The 27,295-nt window shown below is 31.0% G+C and overlaps 1 protein-coding gene across 2 annotated transcripts in view; it reads left to right on the top strand.

The window, feature by feature from the left end:
• The window catches only part of LRP1 (LDL receptor protein 1), a 473,582-nt gene that overhangs the window by 237,845 nt on the left and 208,442 nt on the right, over positions 1–27,295 (top strand). For both annotated transcript variants that reach the window (XM_075382014.1, XM_075382015.1), the window contains 9 exons: positions 1,351–1,555; positions 3,172–3,345; positions 3,622–3,869; positions 7,961–8,089; positions 12,332–12,568; positions 13,940–14,103; positions 16,400–16,565; positions 21,456–21,695; positions 23,525–23,698. In XM_075382014.1, the coding sequence (XP_075238129.1) occupies positions 1,351–1,555; positions 3,172–3,345; positions 3,622–3,869; positions 7,961–8,089; positions 12,332–12,568; positions 13,940–14,103; positions 16,400–16,565; positions 21,456–21,695; positions 23,525–23,698 (1,737 nt within the window). The remainder of the gene's footprint in view (positions 1–1,350; positions 1,556–3,171; positions 3,346–3,621; positions 3,870–7,960; positions 8,090–12,331; positions 12,569–13,939; positions 14,104–16,399; positions 16,566–21,455; positions 21,696–23,524; positions 23,699–27,295) is intronic.

Genomic DNA, 27,295 nt, shown 5'->3' with positions numbered 1-27,295 from the left:
TATTCACTCATTAGAGTTGTTTTCATTCCTTGTTAAAAGTTTCTTAAATGGTTTTACCATCATCTCATTTAGTCATTAATTAGTATTTCTGACATCAGTATATTCACTGCCTGTAATGTCATTTTTTTACTTACATCAAATGAGATGTAATAGCTTTGTTTGAATGCAAATTATAATCCTTACTGATGACCGGTAAAATGTTTTTTCCATGTCTAATCAGTGTATAAATTAAATTTTTCTCCTGCAATGATGTAAAATGTTAAAAAATAATAAAATCTGTTTAAAATGATTTCAGAACTTTTCCTTTTTCTATATGTTTCTGTAAACAATTTAAGTAGTCAAAAGAACTGTTTGAGAGCAGTCATATTAGGTGGTAAATATTTTACAAATATTTTTCCATTATTAGACTATAACCTATGTCTGAAAGAGAGGTCTGTTTAAAAACAGTATGGCTTTTACAGATGGTTAAACATAATATATTATAAGATATATGGTTAAATTTAATACTGTAAACAGCATGTTATATTGACGTAATTTCAGATGTAATTTTAATTTTACTATACCTGTATTTTTTAATAGTATTAAAAAAAATAATTTTTATGTAAAAAAAATAGTGTACAATATCTTGGTTATTCTTAAAATTTATTCTTATTTTCTTAAAAATGAAGAAAAATACTTTTCCTGGTACAAACTGGTTAATCCATTGCTGGAAGATATCAACTGCTTTTTGTGTAACCATGTGCATAACATATTTACTGGAAATATGTGTGATCATACACATAGTTGTGTATTTGTTATTGATTGTTGTGGAGTGTGAGCTATTTAAAAACTTTCCTTATCTGTTCTAGAATAATGTGAGTTATGCTGTTCACTGAATTATTTGTTATAATTTTCATTTGTTTTTGTTATGGATGATTTTTTATCTATGTTAAGATTTTGCTAGCTTGAAGGTAATTGCAATAACTCCCAACAAGGCTCTGGAGATTTTATGTTATTTCATCCATTTTATTAAACTGGCTGTAAAGCATGTCCAGGCTATACTAAAAATAAAAAATAGTGTTACAATTGGTGAAAAGAATTTCTGCTTCAAGCCAGGAGTTGAATTCTGGACGTTTAGTAATCAGTTTGTTACTTTACTAACTACAGTAAAGTCAACAGTTAGTGACTTATTTAAAGATTTTTTAGTTTTTTTTTTTGACAAAGCTTTCAGTTTTTTATTTGATTATATTTTGTGATTACTGTAATTAGTAGTTAGCAGAACAGTCACTCAGAATAGAATGCTTTCTGCACATTTAAACAAAAACTTCTGGAATAGTGTAAATGTCATTATTTTTGAATTTCTGTTCACAGCACTGGCTAATATAGAAGTCGTTGTGCGGACTGGTTTGTCTACTGCTGAAGGATTGGCTGTGGATTGGATTGGAAAAAATCTTTACTGGGTTGAGAGCAACTTGGATCAGATTGAAGTTGCAAAACTAAACGGAAGCTATAGGAGAACTTTAATTGCTGGGGATATGGAATCACCTCGTGCTATTGTTCTTGATCCACGATTTGGGTAAACATATTTAATATGTAGCTAATATATTAAGCATTTACTAAAATATTAAGCTTAGAACAATTTAGTTGAGCTTCAAATATATGTATCTGTTAGAAGTGGAGATGGCATGTGAAGTTTTTAGTTGGCTCTGAGAATTTTTTTAGTGGTAAAGGATTTTTTGGCTATTTTTTTAAGGTGGAAAATATTTTTTGTTTTTTTTATTAACCTTCGTGCCTGTGCAGTAGTTAAAGTCATACCTACCTTCTGTTTCCATAATCTAATGAAAAAGAAAAATTTCTGATGCCAAAGAAAGGAAATATAGATTATTCAGATTGCATGAATGCAAGTTTTAATTGGATATCATATCAAGCAAATCATTGTAACATTTTACTGCAATGTAAATGGTGCTTTGATGACGTAAGGAGTTAAATGACAGAATTTTAGATTTATGTAATAGAATCATGAAAACAGAATTAAGGGAAACTAAAATTAATTATTAAGATGACTTTTGCTATATCTGATAACAATTAGCTGCTGTCTGCTTTAAAGAAAATGATTTTGCAGAATTTTAGCAAAGCTTATGGACAGCAAAATATTATGTCTACAGGATATGATAAGAAACATAGTGAAAAATGGAGGACTCTAGGCGCGAAGGGAATTATTTGCAGAAATTTAGAAAGGTAACATAAATTTAAGATAAAATAGACTTTAAGTAGGTGGGAAGTTTTATTATTATGACAATCCATAATTGCATAGTTACTCAGATGATCTTGTTATTAAGGAAATTCAAAAAGAGAAACAGAGAACTGTACGGAAGGGGAGAATTGCCAGTAAAAGTGTACTTTTGTTGATTCTTTAAATGTGTCAAAAATTTCACCTAGGTCCTTTAAGTGGATCTTTGTCATATGGAAAAGCAGTTATTCCCTAAATATTGTGTCAGAAATAAATATTTTGACAATTCATTGGTTTGAATATTGTTTTTTATAATGTAGCAAGTACTAGATTATTTAATCTAGTACTCCCTTTCAATCTGTTCTTCACTTGGGGGGAACAGTGTTACATAGAGCAAGGTCAGGATTGTGAGGAGGATGCTCTAACACTTTTATTCCAGTGCTGGTCAAACACTCAGAGCAAACTTGGATCAGTGCATTGGAGTATTATCATGGTAAAGAAAACATGTTTCCATCCTTGAGTTCAGGGCAACTTCTTGAGAGCTTCAACAACTTCAGGCAGGCATTCCTCAATATACCACTTCCCTGTAAGTGTTCTTTGAGTTTTCAACACAACTTTCTCTAAAACTCCTCTCAAACTAAAAAATATGGCCACCATTCTCTTTTTCACTGATCTGGATTTTTGAACAACCATGGGCGGCTCTCCTCATCTTCAAACAATCACACTTTATTCTGAGCATTGGGTAAGAGCCTTGTCCTTCTCCATTACAAGTGCAGCCTGTTTCTAAGTGCAGTTAAAATTTAATTATTAATTTATTTTTGTTAATTTGGAAGCAGTTGTGTGCATTAATATGATTAATGGAAATAGAAAGTTCTGTATTGTTAGTGTTTGCTACTGTATTTATTTTCAGCTTGAAATATTTTCTGTTTCATAATTCATTAGTACTTTACTATTTGTTTTAGGTGGTTGTTTTGGAGTGATTGGGATGCTAATTCACCTCGCATAGAGCGTTGCAGTATGAGTGGTGATTTCAGACAGGTTATTGTGCATGTTGATAAAGTTTCCCTTGATGGGGCTTGGCCTAATGGTTTGACATTGGACTATGAGTTGCAGAGAGTCTATTGGATAGATGCTAGGTAAACTACACTTTTTTTAAGTTATTTTTTTACTTTTATATTTTTTTGTGTGTGCAAAATTGAATCCTTTTCTGTTTTTAAATATAACAGTATCTTTTAAAAAGGTGTTTAAGTTTTATTTGGTTATTACTGTCTAGATAGATGCTCTTGAAAGAAGGATATTCTTTCAAGAACATCTATCTAGCCAAAGTAGGATATACTTTGGCTAGCTTAAATTAAATACCATAAAAAAAACACATTTACCTAACAGGACATAAAATGGGTTTTATTTTTCAGGTCTGATTCTATTCACACTGTGACATATGATGGAAAAGATTATCATGAAGTAATTAGAGGTCATGAAAGTCTTTCCCATCCATTTGCTATTACACTGTATGAAGGTCATGTATACTGGACAGACTGGCGAACTAATTCAGTTTTGAGAGCTAACAAATGGAATGGATCTGATGTGACAGTTATGCAGCGCACTCTAACACAGCCATTTGATATTCAAATCTTACATCCAAGTCGGCAGCCAAGATCAAGTTAGTCTTGTTACTTACATTAATAATTTTTTTTTTAGAAATAGATAAAATAAAATTAAGACTGAATGTTAAACAAACTTACCATTTAATTCTGTTTTTCTTGAATATAATTAAGATTTGTAAAACATTCATTTTACAACATTGGCATGTTTTTTTATAATGATCAATTTAAAAAATATTTATTTATCTGTTATGAAAATAATTTTTTTATTTATAGCCTCCATTTTATTAGTGAATTGTGTAAGGTAATATGAATTAATTCAAATTACTTTTAAATATTGATAATGTGTTTAAAGTATGCAGCTATGTCTTTATACATATTATATAAGGGATGGAGGGAGGGTGAGGAAGAGGGAGTGAGTGGGAGGGGGAGATATATATATATATATATATAGAGAGAGAGAGAGAGATAGATAGATAGAGAGAGATTGAGAGAGAGTGTGCGTGTGCATTATTATTCTTAATAATTGGACTATTATTTTTCAACTTAAAACATGCATACATGCGTGTATGCATGTTTTAAGGTTGATATCCTTATGAAGAAGAAGAAGCAGAAGCAAACTTAGGCGGAATAAAGAGAACTGGTAGAAAACCTTGGGTTTCAGACGATATATTGCAGCTGATGGATGAACGTAGAAAATATAAGAATGCTAGTGATGAAAAAAGTAAAAGGAACTATCGGCAATTAAGAAATGCTATAAACAGGAAGTGCAAACTGGCGAAAGAAGAGTGGATTAAAGAAAAGTGTTCAGAAGTGGAAAGAGAAATGAACATTGGTAAAATAGACGGAGCATACAGGAAAGTTAAGGAAAATTTTGGGGTACATAAATTAAAATATAATAATGTGTTAAACAAAGATGGTACACCAATATATAATATGAAAGGTAGTCGATAGATGGGTGGAACATATTGAAGAGTTATACGGAGGAAATGAATTAGAAAATGGTGTTATAGAGGAAGTTGAGGAGGATGAAATGGGAGAAACAATACTGAGATCTGAATTTAAGAGAGCATTAAAAGATTTAAATGGCAGAAAGGCTCCTGGAATAGACGGAATACCTGTAGAATTACTGCGCAGTGCAGGTGAGGAAGCAATTGATAGATTATACAAACTGGTGTGTAATATTTATGAAAAAGGGGAATTTCCGTCAGACTTCAAAAAAGGTGTTATAGTAATGATACCAAAGAAAGCAGGGGCAGATAAATGTGAAGAATACAGAACAATTAGTTTAACTAGTCATGCATCAAAAATCTTAACTAGAATTCTATACAGAAGAATTGAGAGGAGAGTGAAAGAAGTGTTAGGAGAAGACCAATTTGGTTTCAGGAAAAGTATAGGGACAATGGAAGCAATTTTAGGCCTCAGATTAATAGTAGAAGGAAGATTAAAGAAAAACAAACCAACATACTTGGCGTATGTTGGAAACCTAGAAAAGGCATTCGATAACGTAAACTGGAATAAAATGTTCAGCATTTAAAAAAAATTAGGATTCAAATACACAGATAGAAGAACAATTGCTAACATGTACAGGAACCAAACAGCAACAGTAACAATTGAAGAACATAAGAAAGAAGCCGTAATAAGAAAGGGAGTCTGACAAGGATGTTCCCTATCTCCGTTACTTTTTAATCTTTACATGGAACTAGCAGTTAATGATGTTAAAGAACAATTTAGATTCGGAGTAACAGTACAAGGTGAAAAGATAAAGATGCTACGATTTGCTGATGATATAGTAATTCTAGCCGAGAGTAAAAAGGATTTAGAAGAAACAATGAACGGCATAGATGAAGTCCTATGCAAGAACTATCGCATGAAAATAAACAAGAACAAAACAAAAGTAATGAAATGTAGTAGAAATAACAAAGATGGACCACTGAATGTGAAGATAGGAGGAGAAATATTATGGAGGTAGAAGAATTTTTTTATTTGGGAAGTAGAATTACTAAAGATGGACGAAGCAGGAGCGATATAAAATGCCGAATAGCACAAGCTAAACGAGCCTTCAGTAAGAAATATAATTTGTTTACATCAAAAATTAATTTAAATGTCAGGAAAAGATTTTTGAAAGTGTATATCTGGAGTGTCACTTTATATGGAAATGAAACTTGGACAATCGGAGTATCTGAGAAGAAAAGATTAGAAGCTTTTGAAATGTGGTGCTATAGGAGAATGTTAAAAATCAGATGGGTGGATAAAGTGACAAATGAAGAGGTATTGCGGCAAATAGATGAAGAAAGAAGCATTTGGAAAAATATAGTTAAAAGAAGAGACAGACTTATAGGCCACATACTAAGGCATCCTGGAATAGTCGCTTTGATATTGGAAGGACAGGTAGAAGGAAATAATTGTGTAGGCAGGCCACGTTTGGAATATGTAAAACAAATTGTTAGGGATGTAGGATGTAGAGGGTATACTGAAATGAAGCGACTAGCACTAAATAGGGAATCTTAGAGAGCTGCATCAAACCAGTCAAATGACTGAAGACAAAAAAAAAAATCCTTATGAAGAATTAATTTTGTTTAATTAATTTTATGTTATGTATAGCCGACTGAAGACCACTAATACTGATTAAATAAAAATTTAATTCACCAGAATTTGAACTACCAAAGTTGGTTTCAGATTAGTGACTTTTTGGAAAATTAATTTTTCGATAATAATCAGTGCTCAATACGATTTTTTCAAAGAAAGTAGAGACTATTTCTATAAGTGTGTGGACTTGTGTAGTTGTTAATGGGTTCTGAGTTCTGTTTTAGTTACAAGGGTAAATCAATTATAAACTGGAATTTTTGTTTTATAATATATTGAACCATAATAAAAATTCATACAATATTAATTTCCCACATAATTTCCTCTTTTGAAAACATATTTTTCCCAGCAGATAGGTAGATTTTTATCCCAATATCATAAAGTATAGGTGGGTGTGAAGTCAACAAATTGCAAACAAACGCTTCAACAACAGCATCGTCTTCAAATTTCTGTCCTCTAAGTGCTTTTTTTAGTGTCCCAAACAAATGATAAGTCTGGACTGTATGGAGGGTGTTCCAGTGTAGTCCAGAATAAAGATGCAATTTTTTCTTGAGTTTGAGCCATGGTATGAGGCCGAGCGTTACCATGAATCAGAATAAAGTCTTGGATTGGAAATTGACTTTTATTTTGATAATATGCAAGTCTTGCTTCATCTAAAAGTTGGCAGTAGTATGCAGAATTCTCTGTACAATGTTCATGGAGGAAATCAACATGCAAAACTCCTTTGAGATCAAAAAATACTGTGGCCAGAACCTTTCCAGCTGAGTTTTGGCTGTAACGGGTGCAGTTTCTCCCTTTTTTTGCCAGTCCATACTTCCCCTATTTTGATTCTGGGGGTGTAATGGTGCACCCAGATTTCATCGCAGGTCATGATTCAATGTAAAAAAAAAAAAATCTCCTTCAGCTTGGTAACAACTCAACAACCGCTGGCACACCTCTAGCTGATAGCTGACAGAGCTTCTGACCTTTGGTGAGAAGACAGAAGTGCTATCACTTTTTTAAATCCAAGGTAATGATTGCCTGAGCACTGCTGTAGCTTATTCCGATCTCAGAAGCAATTTCTGCAATTGTTAATTGACGGTCGTCTTTGATAATGCGACAAACCATGAGAACTTTTTCAGCAATAGCACTTTTCCTTAGATGACATTGGTGACCTTCCTTTTCAACTAGTTTTCATCCTTCCAAAAACTGCTTATGTCAATCATACACTTGAGCATGTTTAAGTGTGTTGTCCCTGAACTGTGCCTGAAGTCTTCTCAAAATTTTGGATGATTTCCCACCCTTTGCCATGAGAAATTTAATAATAATATGTTGTGCAACATACCTCTTGCTCTGACATTGTAATATTGACTAGAAAAAAGTAGTGAGCTGGCTTTCTGAGAATGGGATCCCCTTCATGCATCCCTATGTACAACTCTGAGAAGCCACATCCCTCTCCATTAACTGTGCATTAACAACAAAAATTCCTGTTTATATTTGATTCACCATCATATTTGTACTAAATGTTAATGCTTTTTTTTCAAAAAGATATTTTACATTAATATTTATACTGTGTTCTGTTTAGATGCCAGTAATCCCTGTACTGAAAATAATGGAAACTGTTCTCATCTTTGCTTGTTAAGTATAAATGACACATATAAGTGTGATTGTCCTCATGTCATGAGACTCTCAGAAGATAATCGAACATGTGTTGGTAAGTTGCGATCTGTTAATGTACATTGCTAATGTATTTCACTAGTTTTTAATAATAATAATTATATTCTGTAAACTTCTTTTATGGATAGAAAAATTTGTTAATTATTATGGCTTAATGTGATGTTTGGATAATTTAACTATTTGTTTTTGTGTAGCTTACTTTATGTACTAGATCGTTAATACCAGTGTTCTTTGGTGGTTGAGTTTCAATTAACCACACATTTCAGGAATGGTCGACCTGAGACTACACAAGACTACATTTCATTTACATTCATACATATCATCCTCATTCATCTTCTGAAGTAATACCTTACATTGGTTCAGAGGCTAAACAGAAAAAGAGAAAGCGTACTTATTTTTAAATTTTGCTCTCAATTAAAACTATGGGTGTTTTTTCTTACTATTTCATTCTCTTAACATTTGACCCGAAAACAGGAACCTATTTCTTAATCAGTTGGCTTGGTCAGTGTATGGTGGGGTGACCTTGCCTTATCTTCATTCATTCCAATGACCTGATGTAATCTATATATTAAAAAAATTTTGTAAACAAAAAATTTAGCTTTCTGCAATTACTTCGTAATAATTTAGTTACAGACTTCATTGGGATCTTAAAACACACCACACCTTATCAGCATGTACTGAAAATATTCTCATTCAATTATAAGAGGAGTTTTAATTAAACATAGGTTTTATCATACTCAAAGCCTTAACTCAGTGGTATTTAAACTGAGATATTTTGGCAACTAATTAACATATAAAATTTGTTTGGGTCTTGAAATACTTACCATGCAAGCCCATCAATGAGCTCATACCAACCTCAATTATTCAATTTTAATAAACATTTTGGGGAACATTTAAATTAAAATATTTAATAATAATATTAATAATACATTTAATATATTAATTTATATTTTGAAATATTTTAAATTTAAATGTACTCTCAAACCTCTCTACTCAGCAATTAATTAATATACAGAATTTGTTTGGGTCTTAAAACAGTCACTACATCAAGTCACATCAAATGAGCCCACAATGACCAAACAGGCAGAGGAATCTCGGTTTTAAAATTTTCTGTTAAAAATTAAAAATTGTAAATACCTGTCCATCAATGATGATTGACGTGCCTACCTCCATAATTTTAAACATGATATTGTTATTGAAAAAACAATATTTTAATGGACTGAGAAATGATAGAGAAACTGCATTACTTTAAATATAAGAGTGTATGTATATATGATCCAAAGTTTAAATGATAATCGATATATAAATATGCATAATTGAAAGTGGGAAAGAAGAAATACAAACCAGTATTCTTGTTAGTTGCCGAGTTAGTTAGTTCCACGTTTTCTGTAATTAGTTTTGTGATTATGGCTGGATAATAATTTGCCATCTGAAAGTTATAACTTGTTAGCAATATACCTGTTTAAGTTAGCAATATATCTACTTGCCATTGTTGTGCAAAGTCATCTGTTGAAATTGGTGATTTAATTTTATTATTCTTTCAATTTTATGTTATATATTTGTTCATTGTTTAAGGTGGCCCTTGGTAAAAAAACACAAAAAGCTAATAAAATATTTAAAAAAGAAAACTGGTAAATAGTGAAAATAGTTCCACTTTAAAAAGTAGTTCCACCGGTAAAAGAGAAGCACTTCCATGACGGAGGGTATTGGAATTAAAAAATTTCTGAAAAAGGAATAGAGACTCAAGTTCTGACACTAAGGATCCTGATGTTCTGAAGTAAGACATACTTTAGTCATAGAAGAAGTATTTGAATCCACTTCAACTTATAAGAACATAACTCATTCTGTAATTCGTATGAAAGGTGATGGAAACTGTATGTTCCGAGCACTGTTGTTTTGTAAATACAAAAATCTTATTTCAATCCAGCCTTATTTAGTAAAGTATCCAATCGTAATTCAGGGCCAATCTTATTTCAGTAAATTATGACAGCAAGTAGTGACATATGTTAAACAGAATTGGGTAAGTTATTTAAATTTCATTACTGTCCGGTGTGATATGTCAGTCAGTTCGGAGGCTGAGTATGAAAATTATACATTGAAATATAGAACCTACTATAGTCGATAAAAGCCATCAACTCTCCATGAATCTACTTATTGAAAAACTTCTCTTACACAATTTCAGAAACACTGTAACTTCATGGTTTCTCTCTTTCATCTTTTGATTTACCTACCATAGATGTATCATTACCAGTAATTACGAATATTGAGAATAGAGAAGAAATTTAAATTTTGGATTTAATGTAGTTGATAACTAATGCAAATCCCGAACAAGGTGCCATAATTGATGAAATTCTCAAAAGTGTTAGCAATGCATATTTTTTAGATGAACCTGGTGTTATAGGAAAAACATTTGTTTATCAGTGTTTGCCAATTTTTTTGTTACAAATCAGATATGGTGAGTAGAAGTCCAACAATGAAAAGCTGATTGACCTGCCTACCTCCATAATTTCAATCTTGCATATTGTAAGTGTAATATTATAGACATATTAACTCCTTTGTAAATAATTCAAATCTTGTGAATATTGCAATTCTAGCATCAAAAAATCAACAGAAAGATATTAGATCTTATGCCATGAGAATCAAGAAGTTACATGAGTGTGAATATATTGATAACAGAGGAAGAGTGAATTGTTGCAGTTTCCTAACCACATAAATATCCTTGAAATTGAGTGGTTTGCCGCCGCACATGTTAAAATTAAAAGAAGGTAGCATTGCCGTGAAATTTAAATCCAGTGAAGGGATTGTCGAATTCAATGAGACTGATAGTCTGAAAAATTTATAAAAACAGCATGTACATGGAAATTATAACAGATGTACATGTTGGACAATGAGTACTTCTGCCTTTAATTGATTTGATTATATCTGACAATACTGCCCCATTTTCTTTTAAATGTAAACAATTTTCTACGAAGTTAGCATTTTGCATGACTATCAACAGGGCACAAGTGCAAACTCTGGATCGAGTAGGAATCTACTTACTCGAACCAGACTTTAGCCATGAACAATTCTACGTTGCTCTATCATGTGCAAAATCATTGAAAAATGTGAAAGTGGAGATTAAATCAAAAGGTTGATGATCAGCTAATATTGTCTAAAAGGAAGTCTTATGAATTACACAGTAAGTTATTTATGTATATATTAAAATTATAACTTTATTAATTTATTTACTGATGCAGCATCAGTAAATAAATTAGCAGTTTACTGGGGCTGCCTCCCCTTTCCACTGCCATTCCATAGTGGCTTGTTTCGACTGGGAAATGTAGTGGCAGACCCATGCTTCATCACAGCTGACGATCCAATTCAAAAATGCATCACCTTCTTTTGCAAACCTTGCTGTAAGCCTCTGGTAGACCTCCAGATGTCTCAGCTTCTGATCTGCAATCAAAAGACAAGGGACCCACCTGGCACACACTTTACGGAACTGTAGGTTGTTTGTGATGATCGCTTGACAGCTCCCATAACTTATTCTGACCTGTTCTGCAGTTTCAGATATTCTCACCTGTCGATTGTCTTCAGGAATGTCTCAAATTGCGAGAATATTTTTGTCTGTAATGCTGGTCCAAGGATAGCGATTATGTTCCTGATTTTCCATGCCCTTCCTTGAACACTTTATGTCAGGTAACCACACAAGTTCTTGAAAATGTTTGGTCCCCAAACTGTGTAGTCAATCTCCAGAAAATTTCCATTCCTTGAACTCCTTCACGAGCAAGAAATGTTGTAATTATGCATTGTGCAGTGAAGGGGGCACCTGTTGCCCCAACATCATGAGCGTTACTGAGAAATTGGATGGAATGTGGAATGTGGCCAGCTCTCCCCACTCCTAATGACCCCACCCAAGCATACTAGAAGCGTGGGCCTGGTCCTACCAACTGTAGACAGTCAGGAACAAAAGTCCCGTTTATATTTGATTTACCCTCGCATTAATTTTATATTATAATATACTTTTATCATGCAGTATACTTATATCATGTAATTCTTTGGTACAGAAATAATTAAAAAAAAGTAGTGTGTGTATTTACAAAGATAGGATATACTGAAAATGAATGCATTATTATACTATATTTTTCTAATGTTTACTTTAACATTTTTTAATTTTTTTTTTTTAATTTTTATCTTGAGTTTTTTCTTCTTTTTTCTCGTAAGGAGGTACCTTTATTTTTTTAAGGGTGATGTACTTGTTTTTGGCATGCAAACTTTTTTTCTGTTGCGATTGTTGCAGTGAATGAGAAAGTTCTATTGTTTTCACGAACAAATGAGATACGTGGAGTTGATTTGACCCAGCCTTATTATCATACTATTCCAACTATTAGTCTTTCACCATCACAGCTTGCTTTGTCACCATCACAGCTGGATTATCATGCAAAAAGCCGAACAATCTTTTGGACAGATATTCAGATCAATGAGGTGAAGAAGTCATTACTGATTGGAGGATCTACTCAAAGTATTATTGATACTGGTGTGTGTACAACTAATCTAATTTTTAATCTTTTGTGTGGAATTTCTGTTTAAAATCTTTTCTGTTGTAAATCTGAATTTACTTTACTTACATTATTTCTGTATGGTAACATAGATTTTAGTGGAAGTGATCTCAATTTCTGTGTTATATAATCTTTAATATGAGTGTAGGCTTTCATTTTTATGTGAAAGGGAGCATAAGTTAATGTAGTCTTCTTTTTCATAAAAACTAGCGCAAATCTTTGTATATATTAATCTAATTATTACATATTATTTGTCTAACCTTTTTTACAATTAGGAATTATAAAAGTATAAAGTATGTGATAACTGATATGCTTCTGAGACAGATAAGAATATTATTTGATTTGGTAATTTGTCTAGCTTGTTAATGAGTTTTCTTGTTAGTCTTGCTTATAGAACATCAAGAGAAGGATAATGTAACTATGGTTCTTAATTTTCTTAATTACTTTTTTAAACAGAAATTCTTAAGCTATCAAATTAGAATAATATTTTTACTTTTAGATTTCTCATACCCCATTTTTACATATTACTATCTTTGTGTTTTCTTTCAGCTTATTAGCAAAGAAGAGATTATATTAAACATTTAAAGAATGTGTGTTGTGTGTGTGTGTGTGTGTGTGTGTGTGTGTATATACATATATATATATATATATATATATATATATATATATATATATATATATATAACATTTATATATATTAAACATTTAGAGTTTTACAATCAATACTAAAGAGATTCATCACTTTCTTTTCAAACATCATATTAAAGAGATTGTACTAGTTGATTAAGATTCTATTGTCAGTATAAAAATTATATATATTCAATTTTAAAGCTTTAAAAAGTCTAGTATATATCATTTCTGCACTGACATAATGTGTTTGTAGTCTTTTAGCTGATTATATTCAATCATTATTACTATATTATTTTGTTTTTTATTTAAAAAACATTTCATTTATTCAAGATATAAAATGATTTTCTGGTTTATTCAGCGAACTATTTTGAGACAATACTTGCAATGTTTTTGATTATTACAGCATAAATTCTATCTGAAGTATAGTTTGAATACTTAACTGCTGTATGATCCATTAATAACTTTCTTTATAATGTTCATCACAAATATTGGCCACTAATTATTTTGAAATAAATGTAAATAGCTCATTTTCTTATTTATCTTTGGAGAGAATTCTTTTAGCATGCAGGTTTGTTATTTCTGTATCATTGTATCAAACTATGACAATTGATATTAAAGCATTCTTCAATTATTTATAAAAAATTAACTCTTACTTCACATTTGTGGTCTATGTCTGCTCAAAATTTCTTTTCTAGATATTTGTCACTTTCATTTTTCAGGTATAAATCATCCAACTGGTTTTGCTGTGGACTGGATATCTGAAAACATGTTCATAACATCTTCTAACAATGATAAGCATACAATCTTTGCCTGTACACTAAATGGTGAATTCATTACTACTGTATTCTCTGGTGAAGAAGTTAAGAATGACTCACACTGGGAGGTATTAACATTTTTGTTAACATTATCAATAAATATATTATGAAATTTATTAATTTCAAGTAAGTATATTTGAGTTGAATTAGATAATAAGTGTTTTTTGTTGGCCAGAACATCTTAATTAACTACTATTTAATGAAAAAATGCAGGTGCAGGAAAGAACAAATGTGGGAAAATTAGTAAATCTTTTTTAAAAAGCACAATCATATTTCACTTTGTCTATCTGCTAGTGAGCAAATTTTATGTGATAAAAACGGTGATTAGAAAAGAACACATCAGAGTCGGTACTTAAACTTAGCCATTATGATGGAATGTATGAAAATCTACAGATGTATATGTATAACTCCCATCTTTATGGCCAGTGTTTAAAATTTTATTTAATACTAAAATTGAAAGCTGAAATGATTTAAAAAAAAAGCTTGATTAATTAATCTAATGGAGTATAATCCATTAAGATGACCTGCTCAGGCCAGACAAAAGTTGTCATACTACCAAGAATGTTGTAATTACAAGACTGTCAGTTGGCAGCCAGAAACTTGACATCTTCTGTCTTGAAAGTTTGATTTTTCAAGGTACTTATGTCTTTTTTTTAAATATTAATTTTATTATTTTTTTATATGTAATTATATTTTTTTTAAATCAGTGCCTTATTTTTTTCTTTACTGCAAATCTGATGTAATTTTAAGTTTTATTTTTAAAATAAAATGATTCTTATAAATCTTTTTTTCTCTTTTTTTTTGTTACATATTATGTATTAAATACGTAACAAATTTGAACAAAACTTTATAAGTACATTTATTTATTTATTTTCTAAAACAACCAAGTTTTTTGTCCAAATGGTGAGATAAAGGTTTCTCACACTCAGTTATGATAAAACGTTTTGTGTTAATTACAGGAGTTCTTAAAACTTCTTGATGTTTGAGTCATGTGCTATGGCTTTAGTTTTGTTGTCCACACGTTTGTTTAATTTGCACTTCACAAAACTATTGTTGATAATCTGTAAACTGAATGTTTCAATAGTAACATCACTTGAAAAGGTGCTTTAGCTTCAACCAGCCACAAGTTTCTTCCATTCTCAGTTTTGTCTTTCAAGAATAGTATTTCGTCTTTACCTTTCATTATTTCGTTCTGAAATACTATATCCATCTTCATAAAACAGTAATAGACGTTATATTTTTCCAATATAATGCAAACATGTCATGCATGTGGACAAGGTATCATATGTGATATACACATGCTCATGCGTATATGTATTCATGATCATTCTTTAAAATATCTTTATTCATTTATTGATTTCTTAGCTAGTTTTAGTTAGTTTCTTAGCTAGTTTTTCTAATGAAATCTTTCCTCAAGTCTGTTTTAAGAAAATTGGTAACTCTTAAATCAGGAGTCTACAACTTACTGGTTCAGTTAGGTAGAAAAGGTTTTGCAATAGTGATCTTCCACTCTATTTAAAAATTTCTCAAGAATAGTGATTTATTCATAATATTATTTTTCTCTTATTGGCCTCGTTCAAGTAACAAGTGATTAAGTAAATGGTGAAAAAAAAAAAATAGTCATGTATATATATATATATATATATATATATATATAGTCATATAGTTTATTTTTCAAGTACTTTTTTTAAGTGGCATTGATTATTAGTGGTAAAAAATTCCATTAGTTTTTAGTGGAACTGCATTCATTACTGTTCAATTTTGGTGATCTCCAAGAATCAGAAGCAATAATTACTGAGTTTAGCTTTTGGTTATCACCTTTGTAGTAGTGTGGCACAAAACATACATGATCAAAATCTAGGGTTCAAGTTTCTTTCAAAGCATTGCATGATTTATTTCTAAAAATCTCCTGTGCATGTTGATTTTTTTTTAATTGTATTTTTCCAATGATTTCCAAATAAATAATGGTAAAAATTTGCTGTTTGCTAAATAATAGTTGTTTTGCTAGAGTTAAAGTACAATTAAAATTTGACTGACAAATTCTGATCTCTGTATTGTAATTTATTGAGTCTTAGATTGCAGTAGTTAATCGCTATAGATTGTCTAGTTCCAAGTTATATTAGTTAATTCAGATTTATCTGGAATTACTGGAAAAATTGTATCATTAGCTGAGTAAATTATTATTAGTTCAGTGTCACTTGCAGTTTAATATTATAACATTATGTGATTTCTTTGTATAATTCTTTGATTGAACCTTTGTTAACCGATATGGCATTACAGTTCAGAAGTAGAAAGTGATAGGACACTTAACAGTTTGTTAAAATCAAGATGTAATTATGGGTTACTGTTGCTTTAATTTTATAGATCCATCAGATTAGATCTCTTGCAGCTGATCCATATAAAGGAAAATTATATTGGAGCCATATTAAATCTGGAGGAATGAGTGCCATTGAAGGAAGCTATATGGATGGCAGTGGACGGCATGTTATCACAACACAGAGAGATAACCCTGAGCTTGCAGGTGTTACGAGTAAGTAAACTAATACTGTTAGAAATACAGTTAAAATTAGGAATGTGTATTTTACTTCTATTATCATTCATCCTCATCCTAATCCTTTTTATATTTTACCAGTAACTTTAAAATTTAGACTTTCTTCTTCTCCTCTGATGAATTTGCCTTTTGATAGTTTCAATGGAAAGTCCCCTATGTTTTTCATTTCTTAATATTTCTTTTTTTTAAATTATTTTAAAAGTTTAGTATTGTTAATGAGGAAATGCAGGATGAAGTTCCAGTGTTAGCAGCTGAAATAGTTGGTGATTTTTGTTTACCAGTTACTAAGAATGGTTGAAGATCATTAATTATATTTTTAGCTATTATTATTCTCCACTCAAAATTATATAAATCACTAATATATTAATTTGATCACAATAATAGATTAGAATTATTGGTAAATAAACATGACATTTTAATTAGCAAATTGTAGAAGAACTTTATGTTTTAGGTATGAGGTAAACAGAATTGGAAGATTGTATTATTTCTTTAAAGGAATTTATTACTAAGTAAATAAAAGATGACAGTTTTGATTGATACAGAAAATTGCATAATAAAACACAACTAAGTAAATTAAAGGAGAATAATTAACTAATGAGGACATCTTAGCTATTCTAATAAAACATAAATGAAAATGATTGTTTTTTCAGACTATCATAAGCTTGCATAAAATTTCCTACCTTTAATAGATCACAGTGTGACATATAAACATACAGATATTTTTACGTTTCAGAACTCACACAATGTGGATCATTCTATAATTCAAATTCTCTAGCTTAGTTAGAGAATAGAGAGTGAATTGACTTTCATAGATTAGAATTTAAAATCTTTTATCACTCATTAATTTTTAATTTTATTCATTCCAATAAATGAGTGAATAAATGATTCATTTTTATTCCAATAAATGAAATAAGTGTAGTAGTAAAAATATGGCAAATTTTATATTATTATTATTGTAATATATCAAAAACCAATTGTAAATACTGTGTCATTTGTTTCTGATGGTACAAATATGAAGCATGGTTCAAAAGTAAGGTAACAAAATGAAAACAGTTGAAAAAATGAAAAACTTATTAATGGTTTTAAGAACTTACTTATTATCTTTATTTTTCTACATAATCACTTCCAAATACTTTTGATATCGTGAAACAAGCAATTTCAAAGCCACTGCATAAAATTCTGCTGCCTGGCATTGTAGCCGTTTGTCTACTGAGATTTTCAACTCTTCACTTTCCTCGAATCATTGAGACGCAAGCCACTTTTTAAAGTGAAGAAAGAGAGAGTCACTGGGTGCGAGATCAGGACATGCATTATCATGAAGAAGAACAATTCTTGATCTTGGCATTCCCCATCGTCATTTTTGAACGGCATAATGCAGTTTAGAAAGTGTTTCACAATAGACTTGTAGTATGATGAGGTTCCTGCAACCAATCAAATGCACCCTTTTGGTCCCAGAATACAGTTGCTATGCTTTTCCTTCAAGACTGGGATTGTTTGAATTTTTGTTGATTTAGGTGAACCGTAATGATGCCACTGCATGGATTGTTGTTTTATTTTGCAATTGACATACAATATCCACGTTTCATCACCAGTGATGATTTAGGAAAAAATTCATCTCCCATGGGTTAAAGCAGATGAGAAAAGCATGGGCAAATGTCGTTTTGTGATCTTTGTGAACACATGTTAACATTTTTGGCATCCATTGCACACACAGTTTACAGTAGCCTAGAGTGTCAGTCACAATTTTCAACAATGTTGTCTTTGAAACTTCTGGAAATTCTAGTGTAAAATTGCTAATCATAAAGCAACGATTCTTTCTCATTTTTGCATTCACTTCTTCAATGAGATTGTCAGTCCAGACACTAGCACCAGGTCTGCCACCTCTCTGTTAGTCATGAACATTTGAACGGCCTTCCTTAAACTCATGACACCACTGCCTCACTTTTCCTTCATTCATTGCAGTAGGATCATATGTTTCACACATCTGACGAAGAATTTCAGCAGCATTATGTCCTGTTGTGTTTAGAAATCTAATCACTGATCCAACTTCTCATCTGGTAGGATTTGTATTACCGCATTTATTTTATCATTGCCTTGAAAAGGCAAACAACAATGAATTGACAGCAATGTGGAGGTTGCATGCCCATCAGAATACTTAAAGTTACTGTGCATGTGTGAACCAGTCATTGTTTTTAGTTGTTATTTATAACTCATTAGCCCTTATGTGTGCTTGTGTGCGTGCGTGTGTATGATTCAACATGATCCACCCAAGTACAGAAAATAAAATAAAATGACACTCACCCACTCACCTTATTTTTTCGTAAGGGGTTACCGTCATTTTTTCGCAGGTTACTGCAAAAGTACTTCTGTAGGAATCGTATAAAAAAATAAGGTGAGTGTCATTTTATTTTATTTTATTTTCTGTACTTGGGTGGATCATGTTAAATCATGCGTATTTTAATTATTAGTACAGAGGTGATATGGATCTGAAAGGATCAATTTTAGAAAAACAAAAATTTATATCTACAGGGGACATTCAATAATTAGAGACAAATTGGTGTAGAAATGAAACAGTTTATAGGATGAGTTTTTTTCTTTCAAGACTTTGGGTTGGCATTACTGGGATGAGCTGATGGATAAAAATTGTTTTGTTTATAACCTCAATATTGCATTTAACAATGGCATGTCTGCTTGAAGTTTCCACATTAGTTGAATAACGTTCAGTTTTGCTTTCTGAAGGTGAAAAACTGGCTAAAATCTTTTCTCGAATGATTTTACAGTATGATGAAAGTTGTATGAACTGCAGAAATTTTTATAATTGGGTAGAACAGTTCAAAAACGGTTGAACCTTAGTAACTGAAGCAACATCCTGGCCGGACGTTGCACCTCTTCCTCATCATCAGATGTAATAACTCTTCTTACCCGACTCATCTGTTTTAAAGCCAATTTTTTATTTAGAATAGCTTTAGTAAGGGATCATATATTTTTTTTAAAAGTAATCTTTTCAACTTCAACAATTAGTAAATAAAAAATATGATGTGAAAAAATAAAAAAAAGAGGCTGATAGACAAATACATGCAGCAACAAGTTCGATGTACAAAGTATGTTTGAAATTGCCAAACATATACAATCGCATACAATAGCATGCAAAACTTCAGATAATAAACCATTTGCCCTTAAAAAGTCAGACTGGACAAATTTAGTCTACAAAGTTTTTGGCCGAATAAAAATAAATATGAATATGGCTGAATAAAAGGAGTGATATTGCTACACAACAATGCTTGCCCTCTCACCGCCCAGCTGACCCCAAGAAACCATTTGAAAAATGGGGTGGGAGGTACTACCACATCCTCACTATAGTCCAGATTTGGCACCCTCAAATTTTCATTTGTTTGGTCCACTTAAGGAGGCATTACATGGAAAAAGGTTCAGCAATAACAAGGAGGTCAAAGAATTTATGGGAAAGCGACTCAAACAAGACAAAGACTTCTTTCCATCAGGTATAAAAAAACTAGTTCATCATTGGGGCAAGTGTATTAATATTGGTAGGGATTATATTGAGAAGTAGTAAAAGTCTCATTTTGTAAAATACTAATTTTCATTTTCATTCTCTCTTCTGTAGGTTGGCATCAGGAAAGGCATTTGGTCATAAAAATCCCACTATTTCTTTCCTTGCTAACCTCAGAAATATATAAAGAAAATAAGAATGGCATTAATAAATGTGTAGCACATATGATGTTAAAAAGAGTAAAATGTGACTTAACAGCAACAAGAAGTTGTAAGATAATTAGCTGCTACTAGAAAATAATGCAAGTTTATAATAATATTGATGATGATGGTGTTTTGATTCATTAGCAGTAGGTCTCATTCTTCAGTAAGATTCAATGCATGTAACCCAAAAACAGAACAAACATTAAATAAAAATAACAAAATTAAATCCTACTGTTTAGGTTTGAAGTGCCTTAATAAAGTATTAAACTTGTCATCATTATTAAATATTTATTATGCCTACACATGTTTCCATTTGTAGTATAATATTATTTCTTGGGCTACATTAAAAATTCAGAATAAGCTTTTAAGAAGATATAAAACTCGGCTATTAAATCATTTGTTAGGCCTCATAAATATGACTTGTGTAGATCATATTTAGAGAATTAAATATGTTAACTTATCCTTGCGTTTATATTTATAATGTGTAATCTTAGTTAAAAATAATAGTTATTTATTCTTTAAAAATATTCATATCCATCCCTTCCAAGCCAGAGAATGGAACTGTTTTTATAAACTCAATGTAAACTTTAAGCTATGAGAAAGGGCCTAATTATGCTTCCATTGCATTTATAATAAATTAATGAACCATTTGAAAACTCTTCACCAATTTATTTAAAATACAATTAAAATATTTCCTTTTGTAGAAAAAATATTACTCTGTAAATGAATTTTTAGATAATATAATTAAAAAAATAATTTAAAACCTCCTGATTTTTCTGCATCCCATTCAACATGTACACAAATATGTGCTCAGAATAATTTTCAGTAGCACCTTCTGAATTGTGAACTATCTTGTAGTAATTTTTTATGTTTAAATCATTTATCCTATCATTATTTTATGTGCTTATATTTCCATAATTAAATAAAGTCCATAATTAATATCGATTTTAATCACATCTTTTTTAATTGATAATCTGTTTTTATATTTATAATTTACCTTACAAAACTTTGTAAGGTATATATTTATAATATATTTTCATTATATTTATCCCCTTTCCAAGATACATTTCTTTGTATGATGTAACTGATAGTTGCAATGTGCTGTCATTATGTAGATATTAATTTGTATAATTTTAATGCCTTTTTTTGTTTAAATAGGTTTGGTCGTTGATTATGATGACGGTAGGCTTTATTGGGTTAACACTGAATCTCGCACCATTCAGTACTATGAATTTTCTACAAAAAAAGTTACCACTGTTCCAATAGAAGATAACCCCAGTCCAACTGCTGCAGTTGTTTACTTTGGCCTTCTTTATTATGCTAATCAAAATGATGGTGCAATACATTCTGTAGATAAAACATCTGGGCGCAATCATGTGATTGTTCGTAATAATACAGGTATGAATTTGTTAAACTTCATATAAATGATTGTGATATTATGTATTTTACTAATATAGTCAAATAAAAATATGTAGATAAATTTGGGAACTGATGTAGTTTAATTGGTTTAGAACCAAATGTAAGCCACCAAATTATATGATTTTTATTTGGATTGTTGCATTTTCAGAATCCAGGAATCATTCTTGTTTATCTTACAACTTGATAATTTTTCAGTGCTTAAAACATTTATCCTAGGAATTGAAAAGTGTGAAGTAAGGATAAAATGTTTGTAACCAAAGGAATGCATTTAATAATGAGCATAGTAGTTGATGCAGCTTAAAAAGAAATTAATTAAATTAAAAAAAAAAATGAATTTGTATTAACTATTGAGTTAAAGCCTTTAACTGATACTTTTCATTGTGCAGTCCATGATGTTGCACAAAAAAAATTGTGTTGATATCAAAATTAAAAAGAATAAATAAAACAAAATATCGTGATTGTACTGTACAGTATCAAAAATAATTTTTTTTAAAGCATGTTTATAATTGTATGTATGAATTAATAAGACCTTAGTTCAGGTTCTTTGACAACAGGATAGAGAAAAAGAAAGTGGATGTATCCATAAGCAGGGTTACTTTCCTTTTTAACCCAGATAACTGTCATGAACACAGTAATTTTATACCCCCTTATCCTTAGTGTAGGACCAGTCAGTAATGGTCAGTGAAGCCTGACGCTTTCTCCCTTTTCTTTGTATCTGCTTAAAAGCTTATTGTTCTATAAAAATACCATTATTTTGTACAAAAAAAATTAGTTTGTATCAATCTAAGAATTATATAAATAAAAGATATTCTATATATTTGAATAATGAGATAAGTTTGAATATTGAAATCGGTTCTTAAATATATATAGAGAGATAGAATTAGGCTTTAGTGTTCTCAGTTTCTTCAATTTCTTATTCTGTTCACTGAAGTTTACTGAAATGTAGGAGCCTACAAAGTCAATTGGGATGTTAAGTGCAGATGAGACATCAGGAAAGATTAGCAGAAAATAATTTGCAAGCATAATTTAATTCCCACTCATGGATTTGTATTTCTTAACTTGGTCCAACAGCACACCCGGAATGAAATTAGTCAATGGGAGTGTTAATTAACTTTGAAAATTGTTCTTTTATAATTTTTTCACTGAAAAAAATTATGGATGTCTGTAAATTCTAGTTCCTTTTCCTTCGTTTATTCCTGAGTAGCTTAAGTGGAATGGGCATTGAAACAGCCTAAAAGCTAAGAATTAACATGCTTTTATCCAGCTGTAGTTTATAGTATTATAAATAATTATTTTATAATTCAACTAATATTATAAACCAGTTATAATAGTAGTCTTATAATAATAGGTTAGGTTTTGGATCTAAATTTTTTATGTGTTGAATGTACATAATACTAATGCTTGGTGTTCTAATTTTAATATTTAATATCATTAAAATTAGAATGTTGTTAAAAGTTATCCTACAAAAATTTTAATTAATAATTAATTAACTGGATATTAATAATTAATCATGTTCCTAGAGGGTCAGACTTATACCCTTAGAACTGAAAATAAAAAGGAAGTTATGGACAAGACAGAGATTGCAACATCCTTCCTCATAATTAGGTTGGTAACATTAATAAATTAGGTTACTGTCATTATAGCAAATAGCAGTGTGCATATGATAATGGTAACTTAATACCCTTGTTATTTACAAGTATTGCATCTTTATTAAGTTCAAAATAAACATTAGTATTTTTTCTATGTATTCATTTACATTATAGCCTTTCTTCTGCTTATTATTGTGTTTTTGTGTCTTCTTGTTTTAGGTAATGTAATGTCACTTAAGATATACAATCCATCTATACAGACTGGTGAGAATGCATGCTCAGTAAATCGTGGTAACTGTTCACATTTGTGTTTACCTATCTCAGAGACAGCAAGAGTTTGTCGTTGTGCAATCGGTTACTCACCTGATGCAAGTGATCCTACAAAATGTATCGGTTAGTATATAAATTATTTATAAAAATAATAAATACATTGTCAGTTGAAAATATTCAAATGTCAAAAATACCAGTTTCAATGGAGTAAATTTCTTCTATAAAATACATAGAAATGTATTTTATTGAGGTCAAAATGAAGTTATTAATAGTTTAAGTAAAAGTTTTGTGTAGCCAGTAAGACACATTTCATTGGCTAAATGAATATTATTACTTAAGGCTTGAATTTAATTCTTCGCTTTTTTATTTTTGTAACTAGCTTTTATTTTTTGTTGCTTACTTACAGAGGTCTCTTTTAAACAATAGCCATTAACTAAAAAGAAGTTACAACTCTAATATGATATTGCTTAGGACAACTTAGAACAATAAGTAGCATAACGAATTAAAAAAAAGGAAAAAAAAGATATAATGACTTATACGAGGGTCATCTCAAAAGTAAGTTACACTATTTTTTTTAATTCTGTGCAGTTGGGAGGAAAAGTCTGGGAGTTGCAGGGAACTTTTGTCTGGGTATGGTGGCAGCACTGTAAAACTTCTAGGTGTGTCTAGCTTTACTGCGTGGACAGTCATCACCAGCAACCATGGAGACTCCACTTGCTCCTATCTCTGATTGCAAAGTTTGTGCTGTTATTAGTTTTTTTACGGCAAAAAAAAAATTATGACTTCAATTCATCGTGAGTTGTGCAGTGTGTATGATGAAGATGTTATGTCAAGGCCAATGGTTTATCATTGGTGTCACTCATTCATTAAAGGGAGAACAACGTTATATGATAAACAACGAAGTGGCTGACCTTCCACTTCCCGTGCTCCAAATGTTGTTGACGAGTTCCAAAGGGTCATGGACACCGATTGGCACCTTACATTTGATGAAATTCTTTTTCAATTTCCTCTGAATATTGAGATAAGCTGTGCAACACTTACGATCATTTCTGGGGATCCAAAAGTGTCTGCAAGATGGGTTCCATGCCTGCTTTCAGAACATCACAAAGAGCAGAGTGTTGATGCTGCATTGCAATTTTTGCAATTTTTTGAGGAAGAGGGACGGTTTATTCAATCAAATAGTGATCGGAAATGAGATATGTATCCATTACTGGACACCTGAATCCAGAAGGCAGAGTGTGGTGTGGAAAGGACAAGCCAATGCCAAAAAAGGCTAAGGTTGTGGAATCTGCTGGCAAGGTCATGGCAACAGTCTTTTGGGATTCTAAGGGAGTGTTGTTGATTGATTACCTATCCCGAGGACCAAGATTACAGCTGCTTGCTATTTTGAGGTGTTGAGAAACCTCAGAAGGGTGATTCAAAACAAAAGAAGGGGAAAGTTGAACAGAAGAGTCTTTTGTTCCACAATAACGCTTGCGCACACACTGCTTGTGAGACTTAAGCCCTGCTTGAGCAGTTTTGATGGGATATTTTCAGTCATCCACCTTACTCTCCTGACCTTGTACCGAGCGACTTCCTCCTTTTTCTGCAGCTGAAGCAACATCTTGGGGGAAGACCCTGTGCAAATGAGAATGAATTAAAAGAAGTGGAAAAATGGCTATTCAGTTTGGCGGGAGAGTGGTTTGACGCTAGATTAAAAAATGTATATTGAGATTCAAAGAGATTTTATAGAAAAATAACTATTAAATGTACTTTTCAAAATAAACCCTTTTTTAATTTTTTGAATATTTTTTGATTTTTCTAAAAAATAGTGTAACTTACTTTTGGGACGACTTGTAAAATTAATTGCATCTATTAATCTACTGTCATTATTGAACTGACTAATAACTGTCAACTATTGACCGAATTAATTAATATTATTTTCTAAATTAGAAGAAAAGGGTTATTAATCATGCAATCCATTGCTGTAAAAGTATAATTATTTCTTTAAATTTCACTTTAAAGTGTAATTTTCACTGTAAGAAGCCTTCTTAAACATCTCTTGAGATTTTATGATGCAATTTATAACTCACAGTCATAAGCATTTTTTAAAACAACTTAATTGATTTAGCGATATCTATGATTAATGTCTCAACAACATGCATTGTATTTGTATTTTAGGAGGGATCAGGAGCCTGGTTTTACCCAGTAGGTATTTCAGCCATTAGGCTAATTGTGCATCTACTGGATAACACTTGTCATGTCCATTTTATCAACACCTTCCATACTTTCAAATTCATTTTATTAAATAAATGAGAATAATGTGTTTGTGAATGATTGTGTTTAAGAATGCTGAATAAAAATGTAATCTTATGTGCAAAACAGTTTTTTTGATTATCATTCTTGTTTTTTTTATTGAATTGCATCAAAAGTCTCACAGTAACTACTCTTCTTTCTTTTTCTGTGTAGCTTCCGATACCACCGTACTATATTACTTCAGAGGATGAATGAGGATGATATGTATGAATGTGTAGTCTTGTAAAGTCTCAGGTCGACCATTCCTGAGATATGCAGTTAATTGAAAACTGCTCTAAAAATATCCAGATTTCAGAAGTGGTCTGACAGATCAGCTGATCTTGATCAGTCTAGAACAACTCAACCAATTTTCATCAAAATTCAACATGCATATCTAAATTTCAATGAAGCTGATATAGTAGTTTGGAGGTGTTTGAGCTTCAAAATCTATAAATATATAAAAGGAGTTATTTCTTTGAAATGCAAGATTAAGGACCCCATAGGTATACATAAAAAATCTAATTCAGCAAATATTTTCTATTTATGGCGAGGGTGGTTTTTATGTTTTTCTTTTATATTCTTGATTATTCGGTTATCTGGTTATCCAATCATTCTCGTATTCTGAAATTCAGTTATATCTCTGGAAAGGTATAGCCAATTTAAAAAAAATTCAAACTACGTATTTGCTAGCAGTGCAAGAGCTAACATTTGCATACAAAAGATATACGCTTGATCATCCGGTTGTTCTGTTAGGAATATTCATATCTATATCTTCTAAATACATAAAAAAAAGAGTTGATTTCTTAGAAATGCAAGATTAAGGATCCCATAGGTTCTAATCAAAAAAATCTAATTTGGCAAAATTATTTTCTATTTATTGCAAGGGCAATAATAGAGAAGTTTAAGAAGTTAAGAAGAGATTATAAAAGTTTAAGAGCTAATTTTTTCGATGTGACTGCTCATGCGGCAGTAAACCACACATTTCTATTGTACAAATCTGGCTACAAAACCTTTTTTCTGAAATAGCAAAAAAAATTTGTTTTTTATTATTTATTGATATACCAAATAAAAAACATGTTGTCGATCGTTATTTGAAGTTATTGGTTATCAGAGATGCTAAAATTTTTATTTTTTTAAAATTACTTTTAAATGAAACATCATATAAAAATAAAATCAGGACAATGATAAATCTCGATTTTTAGGAACTTTCAAAGTTTTTACAACCTTTCTACATCGAATATTAAGGCTGTAAACCATGAAAATTTACTGTGCAAGTGCTGTTGAGTACATCTCGATTCCCCCCCCGAGGGGAGAAGAACCCACCTTGTAGCGTGTCCGCTCGCTACACCACCCCCTCCGTTCCTAGCCAGTAGTGGCTTTAACAGAGGAGAGTACAGTGAAATGCTAGTATTTATTTTCTTAAATGCTAGTATTTATTTTCTTAAA

Source organism: Lycorma delicatula, chromosome 1 (assembly GCF_047948215.1).
Source record: "Lycorma delicatula isolate Av1 chromosome 1, ASM4794821v1, whole genome shotgun sequence".
In the NCBI taxonomy this organism is placed as follows: Eukaryota; Metazoa; Arthropoda; class Insecta; order Hemiptera; family Fulgoridae; genus Lycorma; species Lycorma delicatula.
Note: the sequence above shows the minus strand (reverse complement) of the source record. Positions and strands in the feature narration are given on the sequence as shown.